Source organism: Pleurodeles waltl, chromosome 8, assembly GCF_031143425.1.
Source record: "Pleurodeles waltl isolate 20211129_DDA chromosome 8, aPleWal1.hap1.20221129, whole genome shotgun sequence".
Classification (NCBI taxonomy): Eukaryota; Metazoa; Chordata; class Amphibia; order Caudata; family Salamandridae; genus Pleurodeles; species Pleurodeles waltl.
The window spans coordinates 1189371673-1189389873 of record NC_090447.1 but is presented as its reverse complement, the minus strand read 5'-3'; the positions used below and the strand labels follow the sequence as shown (position 1 = coordinate 1189389873).

The 18201-nt window shown below is 43.7% G+C and overlaps 1 protein-coding gene across 2 annotated transcripts in view; it reads right to left on the bottom strand.

The window, feature by feature from the left end:
- SERPINE3 (serpin family E member 3) overlaps nt 1–14310 on the bottom strand; it is a 128574-nt gene extending 114264 nt beyond the window's left edge. The window contains exons 1-4 of one of the 2 annotated variants that reach the window (XM_069205443.1): nt 14021–14310; nt 12116–12403; nt 7658–7891; nt 3271–3468 (exon numbers count right to left, since the gene is read on the bottom strand). In XM_069205443.1, the coding sequence (XP_069061544.1) occupies nt 3271–3468; nt 7658–7891; nt 12116–12403; nt 14021–14213 (913 nt within the window). In that variant the 5' untranslated portion in view covers nt 14214–14310. The remainder of the gene's footprint in view (nt 1–3270; nt 3469–7657; nt 7892–12115; nt 12404–14020) is intronic. The other variant, XM_069205441.1, reaches the window with a different exon arrangement.
- Nucleotides 14311–18201: the final 3891 nt, after the last annotated feature.

The following is an 18201-nucleotide window of genomic DNA, read 5'->3' as shown; positions in this document are numbered from 1 at the left end:
CATGTCCCTTTCTCACTTACGTGTAACAGGAACATAATTTACAATTGTTTGGGATTGTTTAAAAAATTGCTGCCACAAGTCTGCCTCCTTATCTATTGTTTGGGAACATACCTGCATCGGGGGTCGTACATGATCTGTATAAAAACATCTCACACAGACAAGGTTATCAGAGGCATTCCTTCCAGATGCCATCCATGCCATCTGCACTGCACGTCACCTCACTGCAGAACTCAGCCTTCATGTCACCACGGAGTCTGACCTAGAGACCTCATTCCAAGGTAACAAGGGTGGGGGCCCTTCTCATGGTCATGATACTGACAGATTAGGTTTATTATACCTAGCTCTCAATAGGTTAGAGATTAGGTTCTCCTTGCTAGGGATTTTATATTTCATGTTTATTGCAAGACGGTGGGGGTCTTTGTATTCACGACTCTCATCTTCACAGTTATGCTTCTTTTATTTTTTGTTATCCTAATCATTGCAGCTCATGCATGTTACCGTAGATTGCAGTCTTTTCAATTAACCTATTGAAAACTTTCCTGCATCTCCTTCATTGCCTGTGTGTGACTGAGACTTATTGCTAACATGAGAAAAGTACGACTTCCGTTCCACCACGGCTCCCCTGAGATGTCGCAATCTAGAGCCCATGCATAACGCTGCCAGAAATCACCTTTTGTTGTAGGAGTGACCTAGTCACCTACAAACAAAAGTGTTGTCATCCCTAAACCAGCAGTCTTGCCTAGGAGCGGGAGTCCATCTATGACACATTGGCAGTGCTGACAAGGACAGTGAGTAGTGCACTCTACATTGACCTCCTGAGAAGGGCCCTGGCAGTTACTATTTCACAAATTAAGCACTGACTAGTAGTATAAAATTGTAACACATGTAAACAACCATAAATATACTAATAATATTCATAATGCTCATTTGGACTCTATTAAGTGCCAAGGCAACCTTGGCATACTCTTGCAATTTATTTTATGGGACCATGTTCTAAATTCAGACCTAAAAACAAGGACATAATCACCATTACTATTTTTCCAAGTGATTTGATTGATGGTTAATTGGTGAATCAATGAAATTGCATTTCTCAAAGAAATCTTTAAAAGGGAAGGTTATCTTTCTCAGATATTTAGTGACAAATTGAGTGCAATTTATTTCTCTTGAAATGAGGAATTTCCTAGCACATACTGGTACAGAACGTAGAAACACATCCTTATCTCACCCACAAGGTAATGGACTTTTAGAGAGGACAGACTGCATTATATAGGGTTATCAGTGGCTGTCGCTAGTAGTTAAGATGTAGGCCACGCATTACACCACACAATGTTACTGAAGACATATTGTTTTTCTTACTGATAGCAAAGCAATCTTCCATTGTTCTCAGTGGGTAAGCAAATGGAAAGGTCAAGTCATTTCATTTCAGGAATCTGACCAAAATAAAAGCCAAATTGGGGAGAATATTACAAATGATCTGCAGAATATAAAACCTATTATAACAAGAGATACTGGTGTGAGAAAAGTGTTTTACGGTTTATGATGGAATCAGACAAAACCTTGCTTTAATCACGAAGCTATGGCTAAATATTCCAATCCATGTCAAGTAATCAAACTAGGAAACAGGGGCGGCTCCTCCGTTAGGGTGGAGGAGCGTCACCCCCCATACCCCATGCCAGCAGCAGAAGCTGCAAAACTTTCACAATGAGGGGATAATAAACTGTTTATTATCCCCTAAACTATGTTTATTATCCCCTCATTGTGAAAGAGGCGGGGCATCTGGGGTGAGGAGCTGTGAGGGGGAGTGCTCAACACTCCCCCTCACTGCGCATGTATGTTTGGCCGGACAGCTCGGTCTGGCCAAACACACATGCGCGGTAGGCTCTTTCCAGTCTGGCAACACAGTTGCCGGGCTGGAGAGAGCCTGCACAGGCTCCCAGTTTGCCTGGAAGCGCCCAGCCAGGGCGCTCCCAGACAAACCTGATGCTGCTTTGAGCAGTGTCTGGATTGGCTGCAGAGCAGGCTGGGAGCCTGTGCCTGTGTGTGCAGCCAGGAGGGATGGAGGGAAGGAGGGAAGGAGGGAAGAGGAGCGTGGCGCGGGACAGCACCAAAAAGGTGCTTTTATTTTTAATTTTATTACATTTTAGGTGCCCTGCCTGACCCTCCCCCACCCCCACCACCCATGCGCCACCCCCGCCCCACTCCTTTCGAGTGAAGTGGGCCGCGACTGCTAAGAAACTCTCTTTATGAACTAAAGAAGGGAAATGATGGAATGTCAAACGAGTATGGAAAGTTCCAGGGGAGGATCTGAATGACGTTGGAAATGAGTAGAGGTCTAGTAGTATTATTCATGATCTAGAGTTTGCTACACAGTTAAATAAAGAAAGGTTTATTAGGGACGCAGCAAAGACACTCTCAGTACAATGAAAGAACAAACAAGTTCTGATGGGTGTAATTATAACTTAACGTTTGACACAGCTAGTTCTGATATTGAACAAGATAACAGAAGCTGCAGCTGTAATGATGTCTAAAAAAATTGTCATTCTAATGGATCTGCATCAACTCTGGATGAGAGCTGTACTCAAGCACATTGTGATAGGCGTACGTTTGTTCCCATGGAAACTCAAAGAATATGTAACTGATTAATCGTGTTTATATTTTATCATCTCTGTGTTTCATTCCTTCATTCTCTTTTTCCTTATTGTTTCATCCCCTCCTTATCCTTTTGTTTTGTATTTAAATTGTCATTTGTAAGAGGGGTAGTGTTGTGACGCTGATCTCGTGTGCACTGTCTGACTCCCCTTCCCGCCAGCCTGTCGGGAAGGGGAGTCGCGGGGCCCCTGGGGGCCATGCCGACCGTCAGCTCCATTAGGAGCCGGCTGCAATGTTACGGCCGCCATCCCTGCTGGGCCGGCCGCCGGCCCAGCAGGGATGTTGAAATATGGCCGGTGGGTTTGCGGCTGCATAGGCGGCCGCTTGGCGGTTCAACATTGGCGGGTGGCCTCGGCCGCCAGCCAAGGTTGTAATGAGGGCCTATGTCTTTAAAGCTGTTGGTTTGTAATGTTAAACCTCCTTCTCTGTGATATAGCTCTATAACATAAGAACACCTATGTTTCATGTGTAGTGCTTTAAAGATGACAAACAGTATTCACCTACTATTGGGCAGATAAGACAATGCTTTCCACTTTACCTTTGGGCAGAGTTATAGATCTACTGTCTAAAACACAAGTCGGTGAAGTGTTTGAACATGCTATAAAACGCCGCCATGTTTACCATAATTGACATCAGCTGTCTGGTGCATCATGGGTACCTTCAGGATGGATCCCTCTGTAATGATGAAAGGCAACGTCTGTGTGTCCGTAAAGGAGAACTTTTTTTGCCAAGTGCTTTTAAAATACATAGTGCTCACTAAAGCTACTTGGGTCAAAGGTGAGGCAGAGGCATCCAAGGTGAGAAAGTCTGGCATTCCACCTAATTGAAAAATAAAGAAAACACAATAACCTTAGGATTGAGGCAAACAGGTGAAAAAAATCTATACATTCTACACCGCTACAAAAAACCCCACTACAAATGAAGAATTACCTGTGCAATGCAAAACCGTTCTGTGCAATAAACCGCCTTGTTGTTAATTGAAAGTGGGATTTATATTTTTTTAGACTGGGCAAGTAGACACCCATCAGGCAGTCCATGGCTCACAAAATGAGGGCATTCAAGCACGTTAGTGAGTTGGAACCATGTTTTGAGCTCCTGCCATGTCTGCTATGAAGAACACAGTAGGCAAGGAACGGAAGCCTGCATGGAACAACATGACTTCATACAAGGCCTTAGAGGTGCGAGATGCCCACAACTGTGTACTATACCGCAAATGAGTTTGCAAAAGTCTGTGATAGCCAGTATGACTCACTATGTGGCAGAGTTGTGGTGCTTGATTAAGCGGACTGGCAATTTCTCTCTAATGTTTTGTGGCCCTCCAGGTGCTGATTTTCAACAGTGAATTATTGGTACCTGCATTGTACAGGTCGTGATCAAACAACTATTTACAGCTACTTGACACGCCTCATATTTATGTACGCATTACCTCCTTGTCCTCCCTTCCTCATCCCAGTCCTTAGTATCTGAAGGTGAACCCTACCTAAGAGACAGGATACAAGGTTTCAAATGCAATATAGAGACCACAGAGACCAACAAACACTTCTTTTTAGTCCCTTAAGTCTTTCTACTAATAAATACTCTGCCCCCTTTCCCATATAACCCGTTCCCTCTAACAAGAAGTCTTGTGTATCCTGGTTTTCTGTGGAGAACAGAGCTTTCAAGTAACTCAGGTAAGTGCTTACCATGTATACACCATCTCTGGTCCGCCACAGTGAATCTAACTTCCCACTTGCCGCTCCCTGTTCGTTCCTGCTTTAGCTGCTCTTCCTTAGGGTGGGAAGGCCTTGGAGGGGAGTGCATGGTTATAGAGGTCCTCATTCCAGGAAGTTTCCTCACTCCTTCCAAGACACCCTGTGGTGCTGAGTGAGCTGACTAGCTAGAATCTAGGAAGTGGGGGGTGGAGTCAGGGTAGAGGGGTCAGCTCCAAGTGAATATTTTATGTATTTAACTCGTGAGAAGTGAGTAAGAAAGGGAGTATGAGAGTTGCCTTGGTGTACTTCAGCACTAGATGAGGACGGTCTGATTTAGTGAGCAGCCATGGAGGGTGCAAATGTACTTCTAAAAGACATTTATTGGGGAGGAGGAGGCCTGTCCCTTCTGAATTGCTCTGTCTCCAGAAGAGCTGCAGAAGATTGAGGATATGACCACCTATGGATGCTCCCCAGGAGGACATTTTCAGTTATGATGCCCCCACTACTGACTTTTCACCACTAAATGTACTGTTTTGGAAAGTGAGTGAAAAGAGATCGATAAGAAGGCATTTCCAAAGTTTTGAGCAAGCAATACTTTTTGGGAGGGTTTGATATTGAATTTCCTAAAGGTGTTAAGGTTCCCTCTCTGCTTGCAAGCATCTCTTCTTCCTTGGCAACAAATGAGTGCCTTCCTAATGATCCAGCCAACAAAAAGATGGAGGGGCACTAGAAAGAGCAGATGCAGCACCCCATTTCTTGTTCCACTCTTCAAGCTATGCAGCCTATGCCTCTCAAGCACTATTGATGGTTTTTCGGGTGCTCTACAAGGGTGTCAGAAAGGAGAGGACTGCACACATGTGTTTTGTACCATGGAGTTAATGGTGTATATCCTGTCAGATACAGCCTCTGTGTTCCCGCTGCTTCACCAGGGGCTGTCACGGCAGGCAGAAGTCTCATTTGGTTGTGTCCCTGGGAACTGGATAGAGAAGTCTCTCATATCTCATTTGTCTTTATTTGTCCCAATGTGTACGGACCTCAGTTGGATGACCTGCCCAAGAAATGGGCTGAAGAGAAAAAATGATTGCACTCCTTCAGAATGCATACCTTAAAGTTGTCTTTTCCCTTTTGCTGCTCAGCAACAAGAGCAGTCATGGCAACAACAACAAGGGTTCTTCAAGTGGCCCTTTTGGAGGAATAGCCCATGGTGGGCACAATTTTTGACATCACCTGTTTCAATCGGGCTTCTCAACAATCTCTAAAAACCGGACTATGCCTGGCAATCTGCAGGGTTCGATTGGGGGGGCTGGCAAAAAGTGATGGATGCCCCATTTGTTAAACTTGTGGTGCCCCTGCTCCATTTAGAGTCGGGGAAAATACCAGACTTCCGCCAGCAGAAACCTTCGAATGACCAGCCATCTGCCATGCGTCAGCCAGCCAAAGCGTGCCAGAAGATCCGCCCTTCTTAGGGCGCTCCTTCTAAAGTATGTTTTTCTTGTCCAGGATCGCCAGGAAAAGCACAGAAAGAGCTCCCATGTGCTGGAAGAAAGGTTCCTGCATGTCAGGGCCTCTAATATTTTGTTTTGAAGAAACAAATCCCCACTTTGGAGGTTTCTTTTTGCAAAACGGAATAAAATAACAGCCATCCGCCATGCAAGGTGAACGGCTGGCATTTCAGTTTTGCCTAAATGGTTTCCACCGCATCAGAAAATACACATGCAGCAAAACAGTCTCTAACTATTGAGTATGGTGTGCTGCCAAAAAGGCAGAGGTGGTGGTCTCCACCAAGTTGTCTGATTGGCACACCACCCATTGTACTCTAAATGACCCCATAAATATTTAACTGATGCTCTGATTTGACAGGAACTTTAGGCCAGATTTACTAGCAAGTCACACAACTAAAGTTGCTACACTGCTTTGCATGTAAGGGAGAGAGCATAACAGTGCCATAGCTACTAAGATGTGGAGCTATTCTCCTCTCTTCCTGCGCTGGTGCACTTTTGGCAGCCATGCAACAAAGGAGGCAGCCTTGTGCCATAGTGCAAGGGTGTCTGTGTTCTCTAAATCATAGGTTTTGTAACAGAAGGGGTTCCTTACATCACAAAAACTATGCTTTAAGGTTTGTTCTATTTTGTATGTGTGAGGTCACATTCAAAATAGGAAAAACAAGGGGAAATTAAAACATTCCTCCTCATTGTGCCTGCCTGGAGGAGATCTAGGATTTTGGTGCAAACCCCTGTCAATGATTCTTTGTAAATGGTGATGTGCATCAATCTTATTGTGTGGTTGTAACACAAACCTGACGCAAAGTGTTAGTAAATCTGGGCTTTTTCTCTAAAAAGAAAGCAGGCAGCCTATGGATGAGAAGGGTGACTGCTCACATTTAATAAAAAAAGGTGGTTGGCTCAGAGCAGCCTGCCTTCTGTGCTGCATTGCTTCCTAGCTGGGTGTATTATATTTAATCATATATACATCCCAACTAATAACAGCCAATGCAAGGTGTGGGCTGTTCAAGTACAGTAATATTTGCATTTAAGCTTGCCACCCTTGCCAATCTTGAACTGCTGGTTTTATCTACTCATTACCAATGGAAGAAATAAGGAATGAGAACTGAATGTATGTATGCTCTGTCCTACTGCGAGCACCACAACATCTCTTCATTTGGTACACGGCCACAGGGAGCTTCTTGTGTGCTCTGATTTTATTTTCACTTTGTGTACTTAAAGTATATGAATTATCATAGATGCAAGCTTGCTATGCAAGACTACAGTAATATTTTCTCTTTCGTTTTTTGACAGATGGGCGGCATCCAAGGCTCGCACAGTTCACAGAGATGCCAGGGCACAAAAGCAAAATCTCGATGCAATGGGTTCACATGGAAAATGAGGATAGGAATTTAAGAACCTTTAAATTTCACTGGCAGTAATTACGAACGGAAAACAAAAACTCAACAAACGTCCTGAAATGTACCATTTGGGTTACCAAAATACCTTGACTCTCCACAAACTTCAGCACTCCCACCCACTGCAAGAAAACACACTCCATGCGCAGCTCCCGCATTTCCCAAATACCATAGCTAAGGTTGTATTGCATATCTATATGTAAACATTGTACTTAGTTGTAAACCTGTTTATCATCGGGATACCAAAGGCAACATCAATGGCTTACACATCAGTAACATGCCCCACAAGTATTGTTTTTAGAAAATAATTATATAGAAATAGAAATTCAGCTGTGTGCACGTTGGCAAGCCATTGCCAGTGGACTTGTAAACCTGCAGTGCTACCATCTTGAGTGGGTCGCAGGTATCTTTTTCTTACCTCCAATCCGATGGATCACCCACTCGTTTATCTGGGCAAGTGTCCTTGAAGGCTCACTGAAATTTGTTGTCTGCAGGCTGCTGTTTGCCCATAGTGCGGCCTGCGCTACGAAATGAGGTGAGAGATGGATGCCAGCTTGCAGAAAAAGTGCACATGCCAGGCGAATGACGATGCCTTCACTGGAGTTGGCCAACTCCTCATACACAGTACGCAGGAAGTCTTGAACTCTCTCATCTGATGAAAAAAGCAGAAGATCAGTACAAAAGAATGAGTATTATGGTACAGTGACTAATACCAGAAGAATGTGTCTTTTGAAATGCAACAATAGAAAGAGGTGGGCAGATGCTACTGCTTTGGGTATTAATTTTCTGGTAAAGACTGCAGTATTTGCATTCCAAACCACCAAGATACTAATTTTTCCACAATCCAGGCTGGCCTTAGGGAGACAGTTTTGTATCTTGTTAGACCACAAAAGTCAAAGCTTCCAATGTCAACTCAAGTAGGAAGTCCCTCCGTTCAACCCAGATTTTAGCATCGATTACGATAAATCAGCATTCTGCTTCTTCAACGTGTTCCTCTTGCACTAGAGCTTGCAAGGCATGGCCTTTGGCCGTGCTCAGTGGATTCTGAATTTAAGGTCTGGCCTTAGACTTTACACTGCATCCAACGCACCCGGTTACACAGCCGCTTAGACACACCCTCTTCGGCTGTACTACCAGTTTCTATGTGCAGTTTTCTGAACTACTAATTCCTCTGGGCAGTTTTCTCACAGTGGATGTATGCAGTGAGAAGACTGTCAATATAAAGATGGTGAAAAGAGAAACTGTTTGTGGCTTCATATATTGTCTTTAATGATACCAATGGATGAGGTCTGACGCACACACACAGTCATACATGTGAAAATTATCTTAACCTCTCCCCTCACAAAGACATTGTCAATGACATACTAGATTGCACCATTCAAAGAATTATGTGAAGACGTTGCTTACCACAGACTGCTTAATTTCTGCAACGGTTACATCATTTGCATTTATGTAGTGCAGATCAACATTGGTGTGGCACTGCGGGGCATTCTTTATCTGGGTGCGTTGCCCAGGTGTATTAAATTGATTTTCATTGTATATGTCATGTAAGGAAGCACTGGCATGATCTTGTAAAAATGGTAGCCATACTTTTTATGATCTGGCTTGACAGAGCAACTGTCCCCGGAGAATAATGTGACAATCACCAGGAGAGAGGCGTTGTCTCTACCCACATGTTGGGAGCCAGGAATGCATGTTTTGGTTGGGCACAGATTGTTTGGTTCCACAAAAGGTGCTTGACCTCCACATTGTCCTTATTTATCCAGCATCCTGAGCTTGAACTTTCAGGTGCACACACATGTCATTTTAATGCTACTAAAGTGTCGTAGATCACTGGATAATTGATGGCGTTTTTCTCGTGCAGCAGCACAGATCAGAAGAGGGCAGTCATTAATGTGTATAGATTGTTAGGTCTGGATTAACATTGTATTCATAAACCAGACCTATTGGCAATGCCAATGCTTCTTATGCTTTGCTGTTTGCTGGAGATTAACAATACTAACAGCTGCAGCTTGCCTGGTTTGTCATGTGCCACTAACCTGTGCAACACATCCATGAATAAATGCAACTGCATACATTTACAAGGCGGCATGCATTAAAAAAAATAGAACTTCAATAATGATGTGTTTTAATCTGGTAGTGTGGAATGACTCAACTACATGCATGCCTGGATAACACGTAAATGATGACACAGGAAGTGGATCGTGGCCCCAGTGAGATAACACTAACCACAGAAAAGGTACTACATTTAGATTCTAAAAATGTGGTACAGGTAGACTTCAAAGACACAAAAGTGGGTGGACTCCCATTTATCTCGAGGTACAGCACAACCTGTATGCACATGAAAAATAATACAATATCTTCCCCAACAAAAATAGAAATAAAGAAACATTTGATAGTAAAGCTTTTCTGGCTTAATTAATTAGTCAAAACATATTGAAATTTAAGGTATCTCAGGGAGGTGTGGGGCCTGCTGCAGAGATCTATGTGTAATCCAGCATCTTCCAAAGTAAAAAGCTGGTAGATAACTCTGGTATAGCATGCATTTATTAGAGACATGTATGCACGGTCTTGAATCATCTTAAGGGTTAAAACGCCTGCTGCGAGGCATAATGTGTAAGTGTAGGTTACAGACCTCCATTTCATGCATGATAGCTCAGTGGGTTACTCATTTTGTAGCAAAGATACCTGCAACAAACAATCCTGCTAATGCACTAAGTTCATACAGTCACATGTGACCTGCAAAGAAATAAGTTAGAAAACATTGCGACTAGTTTAAATTCAGTCTTTCTTTAATGAATATGGATAAAATGGGATTAGGGGCAGTAGATCATCTTAATTAAGCCACTGGTTAACTTCCATTTGAGTGATGCCATTTTCTCTCACAAATTGCACATCTACACACAAGCTAGTTGCCTTCAGCACTAGTGCTGTTGTTTGTAATTTATAATTACTTTAGTGTTGCCTTTGTGTTTAGAGCCTGTTGGGATAGCAGGACACTTCTGATGCACATTCCATCTTTATCAGATCACATCTCCTACCAATGCTGCTGTAAATTACTTTTAGAGCGTCTTTCTTTCTTTCTCGAGGCTTGCAGCCAATGCCAGACTGATTGACTTTTTAAGAAGATCCCTTCAATGCACAGGAGTACTATGGTAATGAGTGGTATTTTTGAGACAAGAATCCCTTCTGCCTGTAGCAAATGATTTTTTTCGATTGATGATGGCCAGGCACATTCCCAAACAATACAATTTTGCAAAAACTGTAACAAAACATCACAAGAATTGCTAGAAGGCTGACAGCCATCGCCAGTCCTATTACCATTGCCAATCCTTGTTATTATCTGCTGTTTATATAATTATTACCAGTGTACTTGCACACACACACACACACACACAAAGACACAGACGTATGTGGTATTTCTACAGAGCATCCACAGATTACATAGACCCAGAGCCTGAGAAAGTCAAAAGAACTTTAACAGCTCTGTTTTTCTCAACTTGTGACGTTACACTGTATGGTATTTCTTTGTTTGTCTTGATTGATCACTGGGTGCAGAGCTCAGGGTAGATGTTTCATGTGTGCTGGTTGTGTCCTCCAGCTGTTCCCCCAGGCAAAATACCTCTAGCACACACGATGGAAACGAAAGTGAGCCAGCAACAGCCCCTCACGGTGATGCACACTGAATGTGTGCACGCCACTTTATATATCTTTAAGTGTCCTGGCACACTACATCTGCACGCAGGCGGGGGGACTCACAGTGGTCAACTTGGATTGCAGTTCTGGCTCATGAATAGCTGCTTGAACCAGCATCTGGACGGTTCCTACTCTATTTCAGAACTGAGTAAGAGCCATATGGTAAAATGTTCTGACATCACATTGCATGTTTATATAACAACTCTTACTTCTGGAACAGGGCTGGTGGAACTGTTGTCTGAAAAGCCAAAAAAGTAATGGTTAAAAGATTTAGGCCCGTATTTATTCTTTTTTAGCGCTGCATTTGCATCATTTTTTGATGCAAAAGTGACGCAAACTTACAAAATACAAGTGTATTTTGTAAGTTTGCGCCACTTTTGCGTCAAAATGTGACGCCAAATAGGCGCAAAAAAAAGTATAAATATGGGCCTTAGTGGCGTAACATAAGACCTGCAACTCCTGTGATGCTGGGGGGCCCCCGAGTACCAGGGGACCCCCCTCATCAAAAGTGGTGGGCCAGGGAGAGGAGGCCCTCTCCACGTGCTGTGCAGGGGGCCTCCTCAAGTTTCATTATGCCACTGAAAAGATTCTCACTTGACGTGACTCTGCACTTTGCTATACACAATCGCAAAAGACAATACGCCACACTTCTATTTCACTTCACATTGCTCTTCACTCAGACCCAGATTTACTAAGAAATCAGACAGAGCAGCAAGTAGAGTTGCTGCGCTGCCTGAATGGGAGAGAGCAGAACAGAGCCAATAGCTACAAAGATGTGCACTGTTCTGCTCTCTCCCAGCACTGGTGCGCTGTATGCTGCTGTGTGCCAGCGCAGACACCGCTGCGCCATAGTGGAAGCGTGTTATTGTGTAACATACTCTGCAATTCTTTGTAGATACGAATTTGCCTCAAACCCCATGGATGGTTGCACAGGAACACCCAGGGAACGCACCCTTCACGCAAAGTAATGCAAGGCAGCGCGTTGGACAGCTTTGCGTTAGTTTTGGTTACAATCGTGATTTTCCTTGGATTATAAGTACCACCACAACATTTTGTGTCAGGTTTGCATCAAAAATGGAATGGAAACCCGATGCAAAGTCTTTGTAAATTTGGGCCTAAATCACTAACCTATAAAAAGTTCCAGCATCACATAACATGCAGTTTTAAAGTGACACAGTACCGTGCACGTTGTAGCCAAGGGCTCTTTCCAGCTGTCGGAAGGTGTTCCCCTGGGCCCCGAACTGCAGCACACCCAAGGAAACGGAAACACTAGCCGGGGAAACGATGAGATTGGTCCTGTTGTCAGTGTCTGCCAACTTCTGGTAGAAGCTGACAGCGAACTCCGTGCTCCGCTCCTCCAGCGCATCGTGCCGGCCGCAGCATCCTTTCCCAAGGGCGCCAGATGTCAAAATCAACGTGATCAAGCAGTGAGGCTGCATGAGGTGAACAAAGGCGGGAAGTGACGCACCTGCAAACAGAGGAGCAGACAGGGCATGAGGGGGTGACCAGACACAGGGCCGGACTGGCCGTAGCGGCCCCAGGAGGCTGGAAGGGGTGGGCCGGTTTTCTTATTGGGACCGGTCTTGCAGCAGTGCTGCAATATCAGCCCCCAGTAGCAAAAGCTGTGCACTTGCACCCCCCCCCCCCCACCCGCCACCACCCACCTCCCTCTCTACCAGCACCCCTCCCCAGCCCCATCCCGGGAGTAAGTACCACAAAATTGCCAGGGCCTCTTTGGGTTCCCAGTCCGGCCCTGACAAGACACTTGTCAGGACATAGGCAGGGTCACTGGAATTATGCATCAGGGAAAGGCCAAATTATGCTGCAGGGTTGACTAAATTATTTAGTTAGAAAAGGCACGTGTGAGATCTACAGACAATTGGTCCAGGTGATGCCATGTTATCTGCATACTATATTTATAGTTCTGTGCTTCCGTTTAACGAGCTAATGCATGTTGGGAGTTGTAGTCGTACTGAATTGAAATTGAGTACTGGAAAACAAGTGTTCCTAAGAGGAAATCTCACTAATGAAATCAGCGTGTGCCGGGAGATATTGAGTCGTGTGTTCGTGCTATCACATGGAGTAAATCACTCTGAAAACGTGCTTTCAATAAGCAAAGCACAAGGTTTTGTGCAGTGAAATTATGTACATTAAAGTATTATATATGCTTAATTTAATTAAACAGAATTACCATAAAAACACATTTCCTAATGTGTACCATGTTAATTATGAACAATTCCTGATTTTTCTTTGCATTGCGGAACTGCAACTTTGCATTCTCCTTTACAACCTACATGTACCACAATGCAAAGTTAAAAAGCACAATATTGAGGGAGCTACTGGAGCCTGCTAAGGGACAATTTGAGATCTCTTGAGATCAGGGATAACTTGTTTGTTCTGCTATATGCTTTTTTGCTTTGGCTTTTTTTTAAACAAAATCTGAACAGTCGTGGACTAGGTGTGGACTTGGCCCACGAGGAACAGCGTTATTCCTGATTCTCACAATGACCACTAGCCGTGCAATTATTTCCCAATGAAATTTATTTTTGTAAAGTATCTCATAGGGAAGCTTGAAAGTCTCGCCTCTTCAACCAGCGACGATCAAGCTTAGCGTACATTGAAGGGCATCGCATTCTCACCAAGTCCCTCCATTAGAAACGCCAGGGGATATTTTTGGTTTACTGTTCTCTTAAAGCAAATATTTTTATTCTTATTTACCTGGTGTATTTTTTGAGGCTGAACCTGGCCCCAGGAGAAAATAGAACAAGAGTCACTGGAAAAGGAATACAAACAATTAAGCTGCACCTGAGGCACCATTTATAGCTGTGCCTCTGCAGCCTTGCTATATATGAATGAATATTGGGGACATAGTGAAAATGCGAAATGCATGCGGCCATCCTGGACCTGAACTGGACTCCCCTGCTCCCAGTGGCAAAGGGGGAAATCAGGACTTGGAAATAACCAGTAAGAGCTTTGTATATGTAGGGACAGGCAGTGTAGGGTGGTGAAGAAAGAGGCACGACCTGGCATCAAGACTACGCAGACGTATTTTACCGAATTAAGCGAAGCTGAGAGGCCTACTCACGGGTGGATCCGGATGTCCCTCCTCGCTGCGGCCCTCTCTTCCCGGGTGCACGCCTCGCTCCCGCTCGGCGGTGTGTGGATGACTGCGGCCTGAGCCATGGGATTGCCTTTAAAGGGAGGGTCGGTGACCGCGGCCTCGGTTGGCGATGTCTGTACCACTCTGTCCAAATTCCTGGACACGGGAGGCTCCACATACAGCCAGGCAGAGAGGTATTTCCCTGAGCGGCAAATCCGTCTGCAAGGAACAGATTGGTACCCGGGCAGGAACGGACAGCCGCCCTGGTTCACACGCAGGCCTCGGGCCTCTGGCATTCATGAAATATCAAAAGCACATCCCGCCCTTTATTTTTATTATTTAAACTTACTGGCACGAGCAGTGCGTGCCGCAGAACGTGCCCAACTTTCCTTCAACAAAAGTGTCCAACGAACACGCGACAGTGTAAATTGTGCGTTTCCCACGATGGCCAAAGTTAATCCAGACATGAACAAAGAAGCCACAGACACGGGGGCACATATTTAGTTTAGAATTGCCAACCGATTTTTTTGCTAATTCGTATCTGTGATAAAATTGTTCTAGAACTCGTGCTAGCAATCCACTGTGGGAAAGTTAGGTTTTTAGGCTAATGCAAAAGCCCATTGTTGTTTCAATGCTGCTGTAATTACCACGCACGTAAACAAATCTGAATCGGTGGTATTTCAGTTGATCAGTTGTAAAACATCGATATTGCACCGTCATATGTATTTTGCATTATTGCAACGTTATTTCAATAAACAGTTAACACAACACATTGAAATCATCAAAAGAATCTGACAATTGTTTACATCAACAAATGCCGCCAACACAATACCGCCAACAATTTCAAATAGTGCGGGCATACAACTGTTTATGTGATATGGCTCCAGGCGAGGCATTTTAGACAAGAAGTACCCATTCAATAAATAGGATAATAAAACATAATTCATTTAATACCGTTCACAGGAGTAAAAAAGTTAATTGTGCAAGGACATATAGCATCACTTACTAAACTTTCTCCCATGGATTCTGGGGGTTAAAATTATTTTTCTTTCATTTTTTCAACTGACCTTTGTCTATAGTAATCCTTTTGTGTTGCTACAGTAACCTGCAACACCGAATACAGCCTATCACAGTTATGGCATGAACCTTTATTTTGTTAGGAGGCCCTTCGTATGGCTTAATAGCATTGTTTCCTGTCTAGTGGTACTTTTCCACGTGGTTGTAAGGTTGACATTGCATACTCAAGTCTGAGCTATCCTGGGATATGTTTGAGGTATTGCTTTGTGGTGCATCCCTAGGTTGGGTGCCAGTGTCTTAGTTCAGTGGTTCTTAACTTCTGATATCTGTAGACCCCCACGTAATCATTATTGGGATCCAGAAGGCCCCACTGAGCCATTACTGGAAGCAGTGTAACCTTGCTTAAGAGCTTTTGATGATTTGAACCTACAAAAATACCCACAAATAAAGAAACAAACATTCATCAAACACATTCACTAATAATGAAATATTTTATTTAATTCACAAATATTAAAAATCTAAATTTAAATTTACCTGAAGCCACCCATCGTCCATGCTATATTCTGTTTGACCTCTTGCACTGCTCCTGCAAATCAATCCGAGGATAACAACTTAATTTCTAGCCTCCAGTTTCAAATTCCTTCTCATTTACAGAACTTTTTAAAAATTTCAGTTTTACATTTTGCTTCTTTATTCATATGCATTTTATTAATCTGTTATTATTATTTTCTATTCTAAGCAGTCACGGACCCCTCGGTAGGTGTTGTGGATCACCATGATTAGCTAACCACAGGTTGAGAACCTTTGTTCTTAGTTACTGACCTACTTGTGCATGAACTGCTTGTGTGGTTTAGTCAGTTACTCATTGCTTTTGCATTTCCAAGATCAGTAACAAATTCTTTTCCAGGTTGTTACAGAAAATCTAAGTTTGGTTGTAAGACAAAGATTCCAGTAATCACAGGGCAACTGGGGTCTACTGGGCTCCAACTTGAACAATTGGAATTATTTGCTATTAACGTCCTGAGCCCACTAGAATATTGGACTTGATTACAAAGTTCTCTAATTTATTACTTTGGTTAACAAGTTAGAGAAGTCCAAGGCTTACCCAGGGTGGTGGTGTGGACTAGACATCAAAACACAATAAAACAGAATAATATCATTAGAAAAGGCATCAGTTCAGTCAAGTGCTTTACTTTTTAAAAAGGGAATTACTTTTATACACATTGCAAAATACAACACACAAAATAAAGATAGCGAAGTCCTGTCTTTCTGAGTAGTCCCACTAGGCCATAGGTGTGGCTAGACTCACACCTGCCCAGTGCCAGGATCCCTAGCTCCTTCCTAGGCAGGAATCTAATCTTAAATGTCGTTATATTGCTTAGCCATTAAGCAGTAGATTTCCTTCAACAGTATTATAATGAATTGGGTTCAAGATCCCTTAGGTTTCAGTCTAGGGAAAATGTTATTCACAGTCTCAACAGTCATTAGCTCATGTGATCAAGCCTTTCTCTTGATTTTTTTTTTAAACAGAGTTTTATAGATTTTTTTTACCTTAGCATGATACAACAGACATAGAATAGGATAAGTATCACTACATATCTATCATAAATGTAGACAATCGGCCTAATTCCAGACCTGCAGGTGTGTCTGCATATTGGTGTATCATTTAACATTATTGAAGAACAACAAAAGCTCCCCTCCCTTGTCCCCTCATCCCACCCCATGCTTCCGTCATTAAGTGTATGAGATAAGCCATCTATGTTGCAAGTGCCATTGATCCTCTGGGAGTACATCTACTAAAAGGGAGGGCCGACGTATCTAGTCTACTCGAGAAGAACACTCCTCTACTCGAGTCACATGTGGGAAGGGTACGACTAAATGAGAACCCCAGTGTTTGTAATATGCGTAAGCCACAGGCTTTCTATTCGCTCTCTTTGCACAGCATCTCTAAAGGACTCTAATCGTCACAGTGCAGCTAGTCTTGCGTTTCATTCTGAGCCCTAAACGCTTCCACTAATGTGTCCCACTCCAGGGATATTGATTTCTTTCTCATCCCTCTATATTCCTCTCTCCTAAGGGCTGAAATTTCAGCCTGACCCCAGCGTAATACTTCCTTCTTCCATGACTGTATGGTTGAGGCTTGGGGAGACTTCCAGTGCCTTGTCAGCTGTTGTTTCGCCAAGAGCAAAGCCAGATCCATGAAGTGTGCAGTTACCTTAGAACCTCGTGGGTTAGGGTCTAATCCCAGGAGGAAATAAGCAGGCATCAGTTCCACTGCTACCTCCGCGGTCCGTATCAAAGTGGCTTCTATGGTAGCCCAATACTGTGAGAGGGACGGGCATGCCCAGAGAATATGGAGAAGGTCGGCATCAATGGCACGACACCAAGGACATTGCTCTGTTGTCGAGTGATACATCCTATTGAGCCTGTGCGGAGTGAGGTATGCATGATGCAAAAGGTAAAATTGTATCAGTTCAAATCTACTATTGCGGGATACCTTTTTAGCATATTGTAATATGAAAGTCCACTCTTTATCAGCAATATCTCTACCTGTATAAGTTGCCCACTTAGTTTTCAGCATATCCAAGGATGTGTGAAGATGTGCTTGGAGCCCTCGGTATAGCCATCTAATCAGATGTCTGCCATGCCCCATTGTGTGCAATGCCTGAAGGGCTTTATGTGTGCCTGGTTCAGTGCCCTGTGGTACCCAGTGATTGCGTACATAGGACAGTATTTTAGCATGGGTTAAAAAGAGGGTTTCAGAAGAACCCATGTACTTGCACAAAGTCCGAGTGCAGCATTATTATGCCATCCTCAAATAAGTCCCCTAGTGTACGCGGTCCTTGTTGTTCCCACACTCTGAGCATGGCTGTCGTAATCGTTCCTGAGGGGGTAGGGAGCCCCCGCAGTGGTATGTTGGGTGCATAGGAGGTTGCTGAGGCTGTGTAATGTGTAGCTAGATTCCAGTAAACCAACACCATGCACAATTGTAAAGTAGCTCCAGAGGTAATTTTGGGGACCCAGGACAGAGCAAACAATGAATGAAGCCTTTCATCCATAATGCTGCCGTACAATTTATCTCTTACAAATTATGGCTGGCTAGCCAGTAGGCCAGCCATTGGAGTTGGCCCACTATAAAGTAGGCTTTG